This window comes from Notamacropus eugenii, chromosome 2 (assembly GCF_028372415.1).
Source record: "Notamacropus eugenii isolate mMacEug1 chromosome 2, mMacEug1.pri_v2, whole genome shotgun sequence".
Taxonomy (NCBI): domain Eukaryota; kingdom Metazoa; phylum Chordata; class Mammalia; order Diprotodontia; family Macropodidae; genus Notamacropus; species Notamacropus eugenii.
The window spans coordinates 432,619,589-432,636,601 of NC_092873.1; the positions used below are offsets into that span (position 1 = coordinate 432,619,589).

The window sequence follows — 17,013 nt, forward strand, 5'->3', positions numbered from 1 at the left end:
TAACCAACACTATTATTATCTCCATTTTATAGATGAGGAAACTATGGCTAAGAGAGATTAAGGGATTTGCCCAGCATGGTATAGCTAAAGAAGCATCTGAGGTAGGATTTGAACTCAGGTCTTTCTGACTCCAGATCCAGCACTATATCTCCGGCAAAAATTATTGTTCTGTACTGACAGCCAGGTACCCAATCTCAGAGATGATGTCTGTGTCCAGGGGTGTCTTGTTCTCATCTGGTGCCTTATCAGTACCTTTCAAGTAGGTAAAACATACATTGTAAATGGTTTATCCCATCAGAGGGATGAAAGTATGCTGAACACAAGAGTATAAACTTAAGAGCTAAGAGAGAACTCCAAACTCAATCATTTTTCAGGTAAGGAAACTGAAGCCTCAAAGATACAGAGTGAGTTGCCCAAATTTACCCAGATCATTAATGGCAGAAGGCAGAACCCTAATCTGCAGACTCCCTTCTAATCTGGTAGTTCTTTCCACGACACCAGGCAGTGTAAGTGCACCTACACTCTCATCTAGTCTCCCTTGTGACCAATGCCTTTGTCAAAGTCAAAGGTACTGTTTTTAGCATGGAAATCACCTGCTCATTCAAGGATCAAGGGGTGTGGCCTCAATAGCTTGGTTTTCTGTCCACATGAACTAATCAGGAAGATCTTTTCCTCCATCATTTTGACACTCAAGAGTGAGGTCCAGCAGGTAACTCTGAAGCAACTAATGGGAGAAATGTGTGTTCGTCCTTCGTTGCCAAAGAAGACCATGCCATCAGAGAACTAATGACATGACTTGCACTTGACTTGGTTTTGAGTGAGGGAGGGCTGTGCAGGTCACCAGCCTCACTTCTCCTCCAGAGCCATCTGAATCCAGTGACCAGATATTCATCAAGATGACTGGAGATGACCCAGGATGAGGCAATTGGGGTTAAGTGACTTGGCCAAGGTCACACAGCTAATGAGTGTCAAGTGTCTGGGGTGAAATTTGAACTCAGATCCTCCTGACTCCTACACTGGTGCTCTATCCACTGCACCACCTAGCTGCCCCTGTGGGAGAAATAGTGTACAGTAGACTCATCAAAAGGGTGACATGGGAAGTACTGAGGCATGAAAGAAAGAGCTCTAGATAAGAAGTCCAAAGACTTGAGCTGTCTTAACCCTACCCCTTACTTGCTGTGTGACTACTCATTCACTTTGCTGGGCCTCAGTTTCCTCCTCTGTCAAACAACGTTGTTGGACTACATCATCTGTAAGCTCCCTTTCCAACTCTGATAGCTTGTGATTCTGATCCTCAGTCTGCTCCCTCCAAGACAAGATTTCCAAGGAGAGGAAGGATGATTCTTCTGCTGAAGCAGAAAAGGAGGAGCCCTGGAAGGAAGCAGAGAGGTGAGGGGAAACCTTGAGGGGGACTTGTGGTGAGGGACAGATTACAAGAACAAGAACCTACTTAGGAGAAACAGAAGATGCCAATCTGAGTCAGCAGATGGGGTGGGGGAGGAAGAGAGGCAACTCTGAAGCCTCTTTTCTGGGCAGTCTCTAGATCCACTCATAACAGAGAGGGAGTATTTGCACAGGGAGAAAGAGCAGCTTTCAGTAATGATGATGGATAATGATGATGATGATGATGAAGAAGAACATTTACGTAGTGTTTTAAGGTTTGCAAAGCACTTTGTACATTTTGTACATCCTTCGATCCTCTCAACAATCCCGGAAAATAGATGCTTTTTATTATCTCCATTTCCAGCCCACTAGAAGCACATGCCCATGCATGCCCACACACAGCACAGCTTCATACACCCTCAAAGAACTCCCGTCTCTGTCATGATGAGCTACTAGAGTAAGAGTCACGCGCCTGGGAAAGCCGCACCCTCTATGGGGAGAGCATCAACGTACTACCCTAGAGTACTCTCACCTCATGCAATCCTCCCCTGCCCAAGAGATTAATTCATTCAGCTGACATTTGCCAAGCTGATACTACTTCTCATCAGCACAGCACCTAAGTTTCCAAAGGATTTTTATATCCATTCTCTCACTGGATCCTTGCATCTACCAATGGACTACCAGACTGGGCGTCATCTACCCATTTTACAGAGAAAGGCTCAGAGGTTAGATGATTTGCCTAAGGTTACACACTGAGAGGATCAATCACAAGGCTTTTGAGCTAGAAAGACCCTCAGGATCCTCTAGGACAGAAGTTCTTAACCAGGGGTCCATGGATAGATTTCATACGGTGTATATAAGTTTGGGGGTGGGGGGAATTACATCTTTATTTCCACTAATCTGTAACTGAAATTTAGCATTTCCTTCAATTACGAATGTAAACTATGAAACATTATTTTTGAGAAAGAGATCCTAGACTTCACCAGACTGCCAAAGGAGCCCAAGATACACAAAAAGCTTAAGAACCTCTTTTATTTCACAAATGAGGAAACTGAGGCCCAGAGGGGAAATGGCTAGCCCAAGGTCAAAAAGGCAATAAACAGAGGAGCCCACATTCAAACTGGAATCCTCCAGATGTCGACAACTGAGGAAACATTGGAGCTAGGACCCAAATGCTAAATCCAATGTTATTTCAGCCTAGCAGATTCCACAATTTATTATTTACTGAAAAGGACTGGGGAAAAAAGAAAACATTCTAAGGACCCACACAGGTACAGTACATAAGTGTTCCTCAAATCTCCAGCAAAATGTATCATTTTCAATTCAAAGAATAGGGATGAAAGAAGACATGGGTCCTAACTTCAAGGAGCATGCAATCTAATATCAAAAACACTCTATAGATCTTAATGGACCAGGACAATGGACTGAATTAAAATTCAGGTGAACATCAAAATGGTGGTAAAAATAGAGTCTTACATTTGGATTCCAAAAAATCAATATCACAAGTATAAAATGAGGGAAACATGGTGAGAAAGTAGTTTATCTGGAAAAGGTCTGAGGAGTTGATTAGACAAATTCTACATGTAATAACAGCTTTGACATGGAGGCCAAAAAGGTTAATGCTATCTTGGGAAGAAATAGAGGAATGGATTCTAGAAATAAGGCATCAATAGTTCCATGGGGGTATTGCGGTCAGTTCTGGGCACCACATTTCAGGAAGAACATTGCTAAACTGAAGCAGGATGACCAGGACACTGAAAGGCTTTAAGTCTACGCCAAATGAAAACTGGCACAAGGAACAAGAAGGTGTTTAACCTAGAGAAGAGAAAACTCAGAGGAGACACAATATTTACCTTCATATTTTAAAGAGCTGTCTTGTGGAAGAAGAATCAGTCTTGCCCAGAAGAACAATGGGTGAAAACTGAAAGAGGCAAATATACGGTCTGAAAGGATGAAAAACTTGCTAATGATCAGTGCAACCCAAAAGTGGATGAAGATGCCTGGGGAGGGAGCAGGCACTCTGAAGGTCTTCTCATTGAAGGTCTTCAAAGCAAAAGCTAGGTGACATTTGTCGGGCATATCTTTTTCCAGGCACAGATGGAAATAAATGGGTCATTTGAGGTCCCTTCCAACTCTGAAATTTGTGAAGGATGGAATGAGCCAGTTTGCCAGAAAGAACAAACCACTACCCTCTGGCTCAGCGATACAAGAGATAAGGAAGAAGGCTTTTCATCCCAAACTTTGTTGATGTGAGAAATATAAATAAATAGTCTGTGACCTCAAAGAACTTATGATCTCAGGAGGAACTGGAGTGGAAGAGATGAGAGATAGGAGTTGGTATCAGGAATAAAATATACATAAACCATAAAGACAGAATACAAAAAGTACATTAAGAAGACAGAGAATACAAGGAGAATTCAGAGGAAGGGAAATTTTGTCATTTCTAATAAGAAGGAAATCAGGAAAGCCTTCAAAGGATCATAGATTTAGAGTGGAAAGAGACCTTAAAGGTCAGCTAGTTCAAGTTCCACATCATGAAAGGAAGAGATAAGAAGAGGGCAATGGTTAAGGTGGGAGAAGAGGAAGAAAATTGAGGAGGAAAAAGAGGAAGAGAAAGAACATGGAGATGGGAAATTGAGAATGGCCAATATGGCACTGTGGCTAGATTTTAGGGAAGGCATAACAAAAATCTAGCTGGAAAAAGTAGGCTGGGGCCAAGGTGTAGGCTGGGGCCAAGGTGTAACCTGGCATTCAACTAAGAAAGGTGGAATTTGCCCAGTGAGCCATAGGGAATCATTGAAAGTTAAGCAATGACAGAATCAGAGCTGAAGTTCAAGAAAATTCAGCTGGCAACATTCTTAAAAGGTGGAAGAATCAGAGGATCATAAATCTAAGGCTAGAAGCAAACTCAGAGGTACTTGGGTTTGATCCCATCATTTTACAGAGGTAGAAACTGAGCCCCAGAGAGGTCAAGTAACTTGCCCAAGGTCATGTAGACAAATCCAGCACACTTTGCACTACACCACCTTAAAAGGTTATAAAGGAGCCCTTCCACTGTAACAGAGACTTGAGAGGGGTGGAAATGAAGGAGTTCTCAGCTCCAGCCACAGTTAACAGTAAAGAGGTTATAAACATCAGGATGATGATAATGTCCGAAGCTCAACGGTAGGTTGTCAGCCTTCTGGCAAGGTGTTGTTGATGATGATGTTACTGTTTCTTCTCCAGGAAGAGAAGCCTGGGAACACTAACCAGAAGGGAGAAGGAAAGATGGGACTGATCCTGAGCAGGGTCATTCTTCATAAGATCTTCCCTTACTCCCCACCCCTAGAAGACCATCTTTTGCACTATTTTTGTCCCCTTAAATATACAAACCCCACTGTTTCACACCAAAAAAAAAGAATCCCAATTTCTTGGGAATAATATAGAACCATCAGACATCTGAATCTGGGTCCTTCAGCTGAATGTACCCCCTTAAGCTAGATCTGAAGACTGGGCCTAATATTCACTTGCCTCTACTCCCAATTCTACAGAACTGCTTTCTTTGTCTGTAAGGTTAATAGGGCAAGAAGATTTCACCTCAGATTAAACTTCATCTGTTGTAATTTCTTCCCAAAACAGGATTTAAGAAGCTGAGAAGTAAACTTAGTAGTGAAGTCCCGATTCTAGAGTTTTCCTTAGCTTGGCCTGAGCTTTCTCACCACCTAATGAAACAACATTTATAGACACATGGTTTGCCCTCCTCCCACCCCAATCAGTCCTACCTCCTCCAAAAGTGGAGAAAGTAAACCAAAGCTAACTCTGGCAGCATAAAGGTTTTCTGGGGGACAAGAAAACACAGCAGAAGTAGATACTAGACTCCCAACAACATGCAATGCCAGAGACACACTCTGCCAGATGAATATCCAGATCATAAACCTTAGGAAAGAAGGGAGAGGGAGGACAGTCCATTAGTCTTTCATTCCCTACTCAACAATCCTCAATGACTCCATACTTCCTACTATATCCAGTCCAAACTGTTCTCTATTACCCCCTCGCCCTTCTCATGCTCTGAATAATCTGTTCTGACCTAGTGAAACAAACTTATTTCCCATGACTCCCCTAAATGGACCATCTTTTCTGCTTGGGTCTATCTCCTCACTGGCCTCCAAACACCAATTCCTGTGGCCATGCCTTTGCTCTTATTTGCTCTCTGACTATCCTAACCTTCAAAGGATTCCCTCCTACATTTATAGATTTGTCCTGCCTGATTCAGTCCTCCTCTACATACTGTCTTACATGATCTCCTGTTTCACCAGAAGTTAAGCTTCTTTCCCTAACTAGAATATGAACTCCTTGAGGGCAGGGTCTTCTTTTGAATCCTTTACACTTCTAGACTCAATAAAGGCTCACTAATTAATTCAGATATTCATCCAGATGGCTTCACAAACCTTTGATGCCCAACTCCTCACTCTGCCTACTCCACCCCCTTCTCTAATCACATCCTAGCTGGAGAATGTCTTAAAAGCTGACCCAGAATAGTCACCAAAGTGACCACAAGCAGCTGGTTAAATAGGGGACCTCTCCATCTTGGCAGGGACAGAGGAGGGAAGGTGGCAAAGGGGAGAGGAGGCGCAAAGAGGTACTTATTCTATTCCTTCACCAACAGAGCATGGATGGTGAACATATAAAAGAAGTAGCAAGAAGAGAGCTTGTCTTGACCTCAAAACAAGATTTTTACTTAGATCCCCAGTAGAAAGGAATGAGTCTTTTCAGAAATCTAAACACGAGGAGCTTAAAATTAAAATTCCCTTTTCTCCTCACCCATCCCAAAATGACTGGGAGAGACTTTCAGGGGCTCTCTGTGCCTGATCAGAGACAGTAGGTAGAGAAAAAGAAGACCAAGAGGGGATGATCCCTTAATATTCTTCCTAGAAGTGTACCTCAGTCTGGGCATGTGCTTGGACTGGATGAACCTTTCAAACCAAACTGCATTCCTGGGATGCTCCAAGTTCCATGAATGTGACCTCCAATTCCAGGGAACCCTGAGACTTGGGGAGGTCGGGGGGAGGCCTAAGATTATAAGGAGCCAGACAATACTGCCCTTCCAAAGATAGGCAGGGACTCTCCCCAAAGAGGCTTTCTTTCCATGACTCTTAGGATGTCTTCTCCTGCTGGCTGAGTCCTGTGAGGTTTCTTCTAAGAACTACAAAAACAAGGCAAGGAGGCCCAGGTTGGGGGAAGAGAGGAGAGAGGGTAAAAGTATTCCAAGGGCAGGGGCCAGTGCACAGGCTCCTTCTGGCAGAGTTAAAAATAAACTCTTAGCACTCCCTGCCCTGCCCCTCCCCTCTGGAGACCAATGAGCCTTGGCAGATAAATCTCTCCCTTCAGAGGAAATGAGGCCCTGGAGGTGGTGGGGCAGCGCTGGAGACAGGGACAAATTACACAACTTTAACTGAAGGCAGGGTCCCTAAAATCTTACCTCCTACCTACCAACACCTTCCCATGACATGCCAACTCAAAACCTAATCAGAGACCAAGTCTATAGAACACCTCAATAGCTCTGCCACAATTATCAATGCCAACACCTGCTCCAGGGACCAAAGAGACAGGGAGAAGTGAATAAAGTCAAACGAAAGAAAACCTGGCACCATAAGGTCACTCTAAACACTTGTAACTGGCACTGGCCAGATTGCGTGGGCCTCCTGGAGCCCCAGTCAGGAGGAAGAAGGAGGTCACTACAGCAGCATTTGGCCCAGTGAGAGGGAGGTTTTCTGAAGCCACGAGAATGGGATGGTACTCAGAGAAAATTTCTGCAACAGGGACCTGACAGGCCCCTATGACGCATGAATCAGGCAGCACCATGCCTGGACCCAGTTATTCTTGGAAGTCACCAAGATGAGGTCACACTCTGAGGGCTGTAACCTGAAGCCCCATTCCATGGCAGTGGTGAAGAAAATTGGGAGCAGACTCAAGAAGAGCCAAAGCAGGAGCCTTCCTTTAAGCCAAAGAGGAGTTAGGGTGAGGGAAAGTACCGCAGGTTCTCATCTTCACCCTGCAAACCCTTCCGGGCAGAGGAAGCTTATTCAGAATGCAAGTTATGGAGCAGAGAGGTCGGCACAGCTGAAAGCTCTACCTACCTTCCAACCAATCACCTTCCTCTTCTTCTTCTCACCCTTCTCTTGGGGGCATTTGAGGGGGCAAGGCAGACCCAATCAGCCTTTTCAACAAAGCTTGTCAGGAGAGTACCAACCACATAGTTGTCTTCCCAGCAATCAGGGTTGTGACTTGGCCCAATTTTACACCATAGGGTGAGGTGGGGAGAATGGGGAGGAGGAAGGGAGAGGAGAGGGGAAGGGAACCGCACAATTCAGCAGCTTGGCAGGAGGTAGCCCAGGAGTGACATCTCAGGGGCCAGGCTGTCAGGGCAGACTGCAGTGGTGGCAGATTTATTTTTAGCTGGCTGGGACAGAAGGGGGCGAGTAAGACAGTCCCTGAGCCCTGGGCATGATGCCAGACTGCAGATGTCCGGTGGGCTGGCAGCCCCAAAACAATCTGGCTACCAGAGTAACCAAGAAATGGTCAATACACCACACACACACACACACACACACACACACACACACGAAACCAGATCTCATTAATTGATCTTTCCATAGTAGAAGACATGGCAGAATACTAACCCAGAGTGAAATCTGAAAGGGTTAAGTTGGCAAAGATTCCCTTTCTGCCTGAAGTCCAGTAGAATGATACCCCTATCTAGCCTCACTTCTTCCTTACCAGGACACCTGGCTGTCACATAGAAACTTCACAATGGGTGCAGGGAGCAAAGACACAGGTAGGAACAGCCAAAATTACAGTCTTCAGTACTACGGAATTAGTTCTGAGAGTTACAAGGGCCCTCACCTGTTACCTAGTTCAGTCTGTACCTAAATAAAAATTACCTCTGAAACATCCCCAACAAAAATGGTCGCACCATCCTCACCTGAAGACCTCCAATGTAAAGTGATCCAACAACCCTTCCCTAAAGACTTCCAATCTCAAAGAGTCCATGTCTATACAAGGCAGCCCATTCTAATTTGAGTCAGCTTTGATTGGTTGGTTTTTTAAGCCTTATTTTTATATCAAGCTTAAATTTGCCTGTCTTCAACATCCACCCATAGCTCCTAATTTTGACCTCTGGTTCCAAGCAGAACAAGCCTAATCTCTCTTGAAAAAACAAACCTTCAAATATATGAAGACATACATCATGTACCCCAAAAGTCTTTCCTGCTCCAGGCTACATATCCTAAGTTCCTTCGGCTGATCTTTTTAAGGCATGACATGGTCTTCCTTCCCTTCCTCTTCACCCCCAACTCCTTTAGAGAAAGTATAGGAATTGATTATGGGTACTTGGATGTAACTTTCCCCTTTGTTCCAACACCTTTTACTTGCCAAACTGTCTCTAATATGCTCCTGTCACACCTGAATCCTAGAAGTTTCCAGTAAGGATGACCAAGGCCTTTCATGGGAGTCCAAGTTCCAAGTGGTCTAAAAAAATAGTAATCTAAGAAAGAAGGAGAAGCATCACTGATAATGACTGAGTCTCAGGGACACTTCACAACCCCCAACACATGCCAGCTGACAGCCTATTCTGTGATCTAAGAAACACGGTGGCACACTATTCAGAGACGCCTTCATGGCCAACAACTGACCCTATGTTACTTTCTATTCCCCACTCCCTCATGTCTGAATCTGAAGGTTAGGATCAAGATTTAACTGACCAAGATGTACCACACTTAAAGAGATAGGTTTCACAAAGCCTTGGATCAGAAATTTATGGTGAAAGGGAAGTAGGCAAGTCATGCCATTTTTTTCTTCTTCCCCCTCTGTCCAGGGCCACCAGAGAGATCTTCCTGGCCCATGTGGAAAACCAAGAATTCCTCAAGACACAGGTTCCCATCTGCTTGTCTAGTCAGTCCAAATTTCCTTGTCAAGATCTTCCAAATTTATTTTACATGAGAATTTAGCAGTAGGGTAGGGATGGAGTGGCAGCAGGGGAGAAGAGAATAGAAATACGTTTTCTTACCACATAAGTCAAGTGTCAAACATGGAGCCTACCAGATCAAAATGTAATTAGAAACATTTAACAAAATAAATAAAAATACAACAGATCATGGTTAATGCTAATATCTATCTATTAATAACCTATTTATATATTAATGATTAAATAATTTTATTCCCTACTGGTATATACTCTATTAATATAAAGGGGCAACTAAGTGATACAGTGGATAGTGTTGGCTCTGGAGTCAGGAGGACCTGAGTCCAAATCCAGACTCACACGTTTACCAGCCTCCTGACCCTGGGCAAGTCCCTTCACCCTGTTTGCCTCAGTGTCATCATCTGTAAAATGAGTTGGAGAAGGAAATGGTAAACCACTGCAGTATCTTTGCCAAGAAAACCCCGAATGGGGTCACAAAGAGGAGGACACAACTGAAAAACTGACCAACAACAAATTAAAATCTATTAATAAAATGTGTTCTAAGTCAATATGCAGCCTGCAGGAATCTTATATATAGTTTAGAGTGCCCATACTTCTATTTAAGTTTGACACCACAGATGTAAGTGTTCGAGTGCTCACCACCTCAGAGGTTCCCATCCCCCCACCACTGTTGGAAGACCTCTATTAAAAAATGGTCTCACTCCCAAAGCACAGAAGCCTGTCATAAATCAACCAGAAAATCAAAGGCCAAGTTTCTCATTCCTTTACAATTGTGAGAGCCTCATCCTCTGAGAAAGGAAACATTTCATTTCTCCAGACACCCCATGGAGAGCTGTAGCCTTGATCCTTCAGTCTAGGGCCTGCTTTTAGGCTCCTCTCTTTCAGACCCATCCATCCAAGATGTTTGCTGAAGATCAGGTCTCAAGCACCACCATGCCCAGAATTCATAATACCCAAAGCACTGAAAGGTCTCAGTCTGGATCCTGTGTGATGGGAAGCCAGCAGTCCAACTGCATCAGAAAAAAGCTAGAGACAGGTCAGATCTACATACAATAGAATTTTGTTCTCAAGAAATTAAACAAATGGGTCTCCCTCAGACCTTAACACTATTGTCCTCACTATATGACCCCTGTCTTGGAGGACAGGAAAGGAATAAGCATTTACATAGCACATACCATGTGCTAGACACTATGCCAAACTCATTTTGCAAATGTTGTCTCTTTTGATCTTCATAACAACCCTTTGAGGTAGGTGTCATTATTATCCCTTTTTCACAGTTGAGGAAACTGAGGCAAGCAGAGGTTAAATGACTTGCCCAAGGTCACAAAGGTAGTAAGTTTCTTAGGCTGAATTTGAATTCAGGTCTTCCTGACTCCAGGTCCAGCTCTTCATCCGTTACACCACCAACTGCCAACTGCTTGCTATCTTAACACTACCACTCCCTCCCCCTATATCCTATATGCAGAAAATGTTTAAATGAAGAACTTGAAATGAATTTTACAATATAATCACCATTTGGCCCTATTCAGTCATCAGCACTCTCAGTATTAGTTAAACCACTGTCCTGAAAACATGTTCATTCCTTCTTTACCCAGGACAGCCCTCCTCATTCAGAATTCCTTCCCCTAAATTTAGCCAAGTCTTGTACTATTCCCCAAAGTTCAACTCAATCTTACTTCTCCAGATACACTAGCCCTAGATACTCTCCCTCTTCTCTGAACAATGCATGGTAACCCATATTACACTACTTAGTATTTTAACGCATATCTACTTTTGTATTCTCAACAATGATCATTTACTTGTGTGTATGTTTGTCTATTTGTATATATGGATGTACATGTGATATAGTGGAAGGAGTATTGGGCTGGAAGTTAAGAAACCAGGATTCTAGTTCTTGCTCAGCAAACTCATTGTATGACCTTGAGCATGTTTACCATCTCAGAGGGCCTCAGTTTCTTCAATTGCTAAATGGTTGAACTGAAAGACCTATCAAGTCCTTTCCAGTCCTAAATCTATGATGCCATGACTACCACTGAACATTTTACTATGCAGCGACTATAAATTAAGGTAGAGACTATGCCTTAAATTTCTATATAAATATCTAAAGAAAACAGGGAACAAATGAAGAGCTAGCTACAGAAAAAAAATGATGGAAAAAGAAGAGAAACCACAAGTTCTTGTTTTCTCCAGTCTATGCCATGAGAAGACAGAGATAAGTTATGACAACATTCTGGAAACCTATAGTATATGAAGCAATGACATACTTCAACTAATCACAGAACGGTGACAATAAGACTGGCTTTAATTAAGTGTGTCAAGCCAGTGTACAAGAGTAATTACTACGCAATTGGGGGGGAGGGGGAAGAGGGGAAGGGAGGAAAGGAGAGTACAGCTGAGGAACCAAAGAACCCCATATGGGAATATAACTGATTGAGGCACATGTGAGTTGGGACTAGAATTATCTCCAAACAGAAGAAAGGCATTCAGGAGAGTTAGATTTTAATCATTTTGCCACAAATTAGCAGTATGCCTTCAAATAAGTCACTTCACTTCCCAAGATAGCAATTCCTTTCATTTGTAAAACCAAGGGGAGAGAGATCCTGTGACAATGTGATCACTAAAGGTCCCTTTCAGTTTTAAATGACAGAATATGAAATATTTAATGAAATTTACATGAGCTCTCACCACTTGTGAGAAATTTTAGTTTTAAAAGTTAAAAACAATCCCTAGGATTGATTCTTAGGGAAAACTTTTCAAATAGTAGCAAGGAAGAAGCAGTGAAATTCAGAGTCCGAGGACCTCCCCAGGTCACTACCTGTATGATCTAGGGCAAGTCACAACTCCCTGAATCTTAGATTCTTCATCTGTAAAATCAAGAGGTTGGACATGAATGACCTCTACGGCTCCTTCCAGTTCTCAAGCGATAATCCCTCGAGTTCTGGTTTAAAAACCACCTCAAACTCTGGACAATTTCCCATGACCTAGTCAAGATTCTTGCCTTGTGGGTTCCTCACCTACATTTCAAAGTAACACCTATGGTGAGAACAGTGTATGTCAGGCTCAAGGGGAGCATGGTTTAACAGTGGAAAACACCCTTTAGCATCACAGCAATGACCAAGGGGCCAAGGAGGGTAAAGTCAATGACAGCTGGGGGGAGGAGTGGGAGTTTCTGTATGGGAAAAAGTCCTAATCTCATTTCAAATGCTTACTGTCTAGGTGACTGGTCTTTAAACCTCAGTTTTCTTGTCATCAAAATATAATACTTTCCCTACATGGTTCACAAGGGAGTTCCATGAAAAGCAACTATAAACCCTGAAAAACAGTATTTAAGTTTGAAAGATTTGCTTTGGGGACGGGGTGAGGTGTAAAGGATATATTTAAGGACTAAAGTCAAGACTTCCAAAGTACATAGCCATAACAAATCAAGGATTTAAAACCAGAAAGGACCTCAGAAGTCATCTTAGTCCAAACCCTTTTTTAACAGATGAAGAAAACAGAAGTGACTTGCCCAGGGTCACACAGCTGAGAAGTACCAAAGATAGAATTCAAACAGAGACCTTCCAGATTTCAAGGCCCTTTCTCTAGATTTATGAGAAGGGGAAAAAAATACTTAGCAAGAGCAAGGAGGATATGACAAGGTAAGACCACAATACCCACCAAAACACATTTAAAGGTTAGTTAGAAAGGAAGGAGCAAAGCTGGTCATTTTTTTAAAGCCATCACTTAACAGGAATGAGAGGTCATTAGACCTCAGACAAGGCTCAGAGCATCATAACAACTTCAACTTCCCTTCACCAAGCATAGCCACAAAGGGGTCCATCTATATCACCCATTTCTACCCACAAAACATATACTTCAATAAGCCAAGCAATGTTTGGGAAGCCTCCAGTCTGACCCTTCCTCTCATCCCAGGCTTTCTCCCAATTTACCAGTCAAGCTAGGACAATTACTTTGGTCTCCAAGCTCCTCAACTTCACACACAAGACTACTATTTTAACATATGATTTCCCTAATCGGCACAAGAGAGTAATCAAAAGTCAAGATCTTTCATGTGTATTTCCAGCACGATTCTTCGAACAAGATTCCCCCATTCCCCTCCTCCCCCTGTAATTATGTCTTAACCAATATTTGGATATGCTGTAGCTGTTGACATTGCTGATACTCTCCTGATGCCTCACCCAGGCTTTCTTCCTCTGTTATTAAGCTTTTACACAATGAAGTGTGGGAAATGTGCAATTTAACAGTTGAGTCAACTCATGAGATCTAGAAGCAGGCTGTCTGTCAAAACAGAGTGACTTCATTCTTCTCACCTACTTTTAACCTGCAGAGAAGGATAAATTGTGCTCATAAAAACCTATTGTGCTAAAAGTATCATTTAAAACATTAGGAGATTCTCCCTTTAAGACCACAAGGGAAAAAATGTTTAAAAGGCAAAATCACTTTCCTGATAATTAGAAGAGAAATTTCAATCATCTCTCTAACCACTCTCCTCCTTCAAAGCAAAAATAAAGAAATGTTTCAAAGGTTTTTGGTGAATTATATAAACTCTCCAGGCCTTTTATTTTTATGATAAGGCGACTGTTCTGATACCTCCATACGGTATTTTTACTCCTTGGGAAAAAGCGCAAGTAACTCATATCCCTGAACAACTGATGACCAAGCTCTCCTGTAAAGAAGAATTTGTGCCAGGCTTAACACTGTGAGTTAACTCTGGTCAAACTTTGAATTCTTCCACAAGGTCATAACTCTAGTTTCTCCTCCCCAATATAACGGACTGAGAAAGAAAAGGGGTTTAAAAGACAGTTTGAAAAAGAACAGGTCATTGCAAGCTTATGTTTCATCCCTTTAGAGTCAGAGAAACATGCAACTACAAATGAAAATTTGAAAGTTATCTGTTCAGTTTAAGAAAAAAAACACTCATGCTTTGGAGCCAGTACATCACATCTACAGTCAATATATCTGTTTTTATTCACCATCCCTCAGAGAAGGAATAAAGGCTATTCAAACAAGAATTCATACACCTTTTAAAAAATACTTTGGGAAGGAAGGAAATTAACACTAACAACTTACATCAAACACTTCACAGTTTACAAAGTGTTTTACATCCATTATCTCCTTTGTTACAACAATCCAATGAGAGAGGTACTGTAGATACTATCTTTATTTTACATCTGAGGAAACTGAGACCCAACCTCGCTAATTAAGGAAGTGACAAAGCCAGGATTCCAAACTCAAATCTGTTGACTCTTTCCCAGGACTGCACATCTGTCCCCTCATGCAAACAAGGACTTTCCCCTCTCCTCCAATCTCCAAGATACCTATCGAAAACAGACCAGAAGATGAAGTGTTTTACCTTCAGAGAGGTGCTTCCTTTTAAAACCACTAAGGGAAGAAAACTCTGTGATGATTCCCCTTGACCTGCCCCTGGCTCAGACTAGTCTGCTTTGTCCCAGTTCCCAATGTGGGATCTCCAAGGTCAAACTCCTTGCCTCACAGGGTTGCCTTCTTGTGCCCCCCCCCCCCCCATTTCTGCCCCTCTACCCTCTTCCCTAAAGCTGAAGCAGTACCTAGTGAAGGGACACATCTAATCTCTCATCTTTAGGGTTTCAGGAGGAGAAGCTTCTTTTCCAGCCCACACATCTCATCAAGGATTTACTGAAAACTTCAAAAGGCCAAGTCAAAGCGTACATAATAATTTGGATCAATGGAACTACGAAAATAGCAGATACAGTATCGAAGCCTCCCTCTTTGGAGTGATATGGGGGTTGGGGGTGGACATTGAGAAAAGGAAGAGGCATACTGGCCAAAACAAATCACCCTCCCCCACCCATGGGTCTAAGGCGGGGTTCCCCCTCCGGAATCTCCGGTCTGGCACTACTTTGGGCCAATGCATTTTAAGTAGAAGACAGAAGACTTTTACTCTAGAGAGCAAGGGAAGTGAAATCACACATTCCGGCTCCCAAATAAGGAAAGAGGCAAAATAAACCTCTACGATCCGACTTCTCCAAACCAACCAACCAACCAGCTCAATGAGTAATGGGCCTTTTGTGCCGGCAGAGAGAGAGAGAGCGAGAGAGGGAGGCAAGGGGAGGGGAGGGGGGAGGAAGAGGAAGGGAAGGAAAGAGATAGGGAGAGGCAGAGAGAGGAGAGATGGGGAACCACAACCCTTCAAAATCACTTCCTTGACACCGACTACGGGTGTTAAAGCAGAAGCGATCCAGGATCTGCCCAATGCAGATTCAAATGATGCCCGCTCAAACCCCAAAATGGTATAGTCCTCCCTACTCTCTTTGGAGTTCACTACGCTAACTCCCTAAGGTGACCGGAAACTGTCCCGCGATCCCAGGGACACCAAAAATCTGCTCTGACCTTCCCCTCCCCCAAAGTCACACACTCCACAAAAACAACCAGCAATAACTCAGACAGCAGCACCCTCTCTCCTCCTCCCCCTCCTTACGCTCGGGGTTCCCAGGAAGGAGCTGGGGGGACAAGGGAGGGTCAGGTAGATCTTTTTAAGCAGTTCCTGGTTTCCCCGGGTAAGGTGGCAGTCGCCCCCTGGAGTCCCCTTCTCCTCCTGCCGGGCCCCAAACTTACTTTGAGGGCGAATTTCTCCCCGGTCTTCTTGTTGAAGATCTGCAAAACTTTCCCGTTGATGCCCAGCCCCAGGACCTGGCTGGTGACCTTGTAGTCATCCGTGATAGCATTCTTCTTGATCTGCAGGCTCGACTTGACATAGAACTGGGGGAACTGCTGGGGGGGCTGAGGGGGCGGCGGCGGAGGAGGGGGCGGCGGCGGCAGAGGCAGCACGGGGGGCTGGGGCTGGGAGGGGGGCTGGGGCTGCTGGGGCGGGGGTGGCGGCGGAGGGTTGGGGAACAGCACGGGCGGGGTCTGGCCCGGCGAGTTAGACAGCATGGTGCCGGGAGACCGGGGAGCAGGAACGGGAGGAGGAGGACTCGGGGCCGTCTCCTCCTCCGGCCCTGGACGGGGCCCCCGCCAGCCCCCGCCCGGCTGGGAAGTTTGCTCCCCAGCGGCGGCAGAGCCGGCTTCCCCAGAGCAGTTCAGCCCCGGCTCCAGCCTCGGCCCGGCGGCGGCTTCGGTCGGTCCGTCGGTCCGTCGGTCCGTCCGGGCTCGCGGGCTCGCGCCTGCCCCCCGGGGGGCCTGGCGCTGCGGGAAGCCGCGCGGGGACGGCTGGGGGCCGGCCCGGGGGAAGCTCGGCGCGACAATGTATCCAGCCCCGGGGCCCGGCGGCCGCGTCAGAGCCTCAGCCTCGCCGGGGACGGCCCTTAAAGGGGAGGGCCAGAGGGGGCGGGGTTTGGAAGATGTAGGGGGGTGGGGGTGGGACGGGAGAAGGGAAGGTGTGGGGGAGGGGAGGGGGAACCCTTAAAGGGAAGGATCAGAGACTGGGCTTGGAGTGAAGCGGCCGGGAGAAGCTGAGGACAGAGAACGGGAGAAAATCAAAAGAGGCTTCTCTTGGAGGCCAGGTCTACACAAAGGGAAAGGGAACCTTCCGAGTAATTCAAGGCGAAAGGCCACTTTTTATTCAGTTGTGTGATTCCTATTCAGGATGGCTGCGTGAGCGTAGAGACCCTGGACAGCTCTGGCTGGTGGGAATAAAAGAGGGGGTTCCTTTCAGCCCTAATATTCTGCGGCTTTGTGACTCGGGGTCGTAA

The 17,013-nt window shown here is 44.7% G+C and overlaps 1 protein-coding gene across 1 annotated transcript in view; it reads right to left on the minus strand.

Annotated features, from left to right (window-relative positions):
- The window catches only part of MAPKAPK2 (MAPK activated protein kinase 2), a 62,383-nt gene extending 45,781 nt beyond the window's left edge, over nucleotides 1–16,602 (minus strand). Inside the window, exon 1 of the mRNA XM_072648013.1 lies at nucleotides 15,938–16,602. Within this exon, the coding sequence (XP_072504114.1) occupies nucleotides 15,938–16,255 (318 nt within the window). The 5' untranslated portion in view covers nucleotides 16,256–16,602. The remainder of the gene's footprint in view (nucleotides 1–15,937) is intronic.
- Nucleotides 16,603–17,013: the final 411 nt, after the last annotated feature.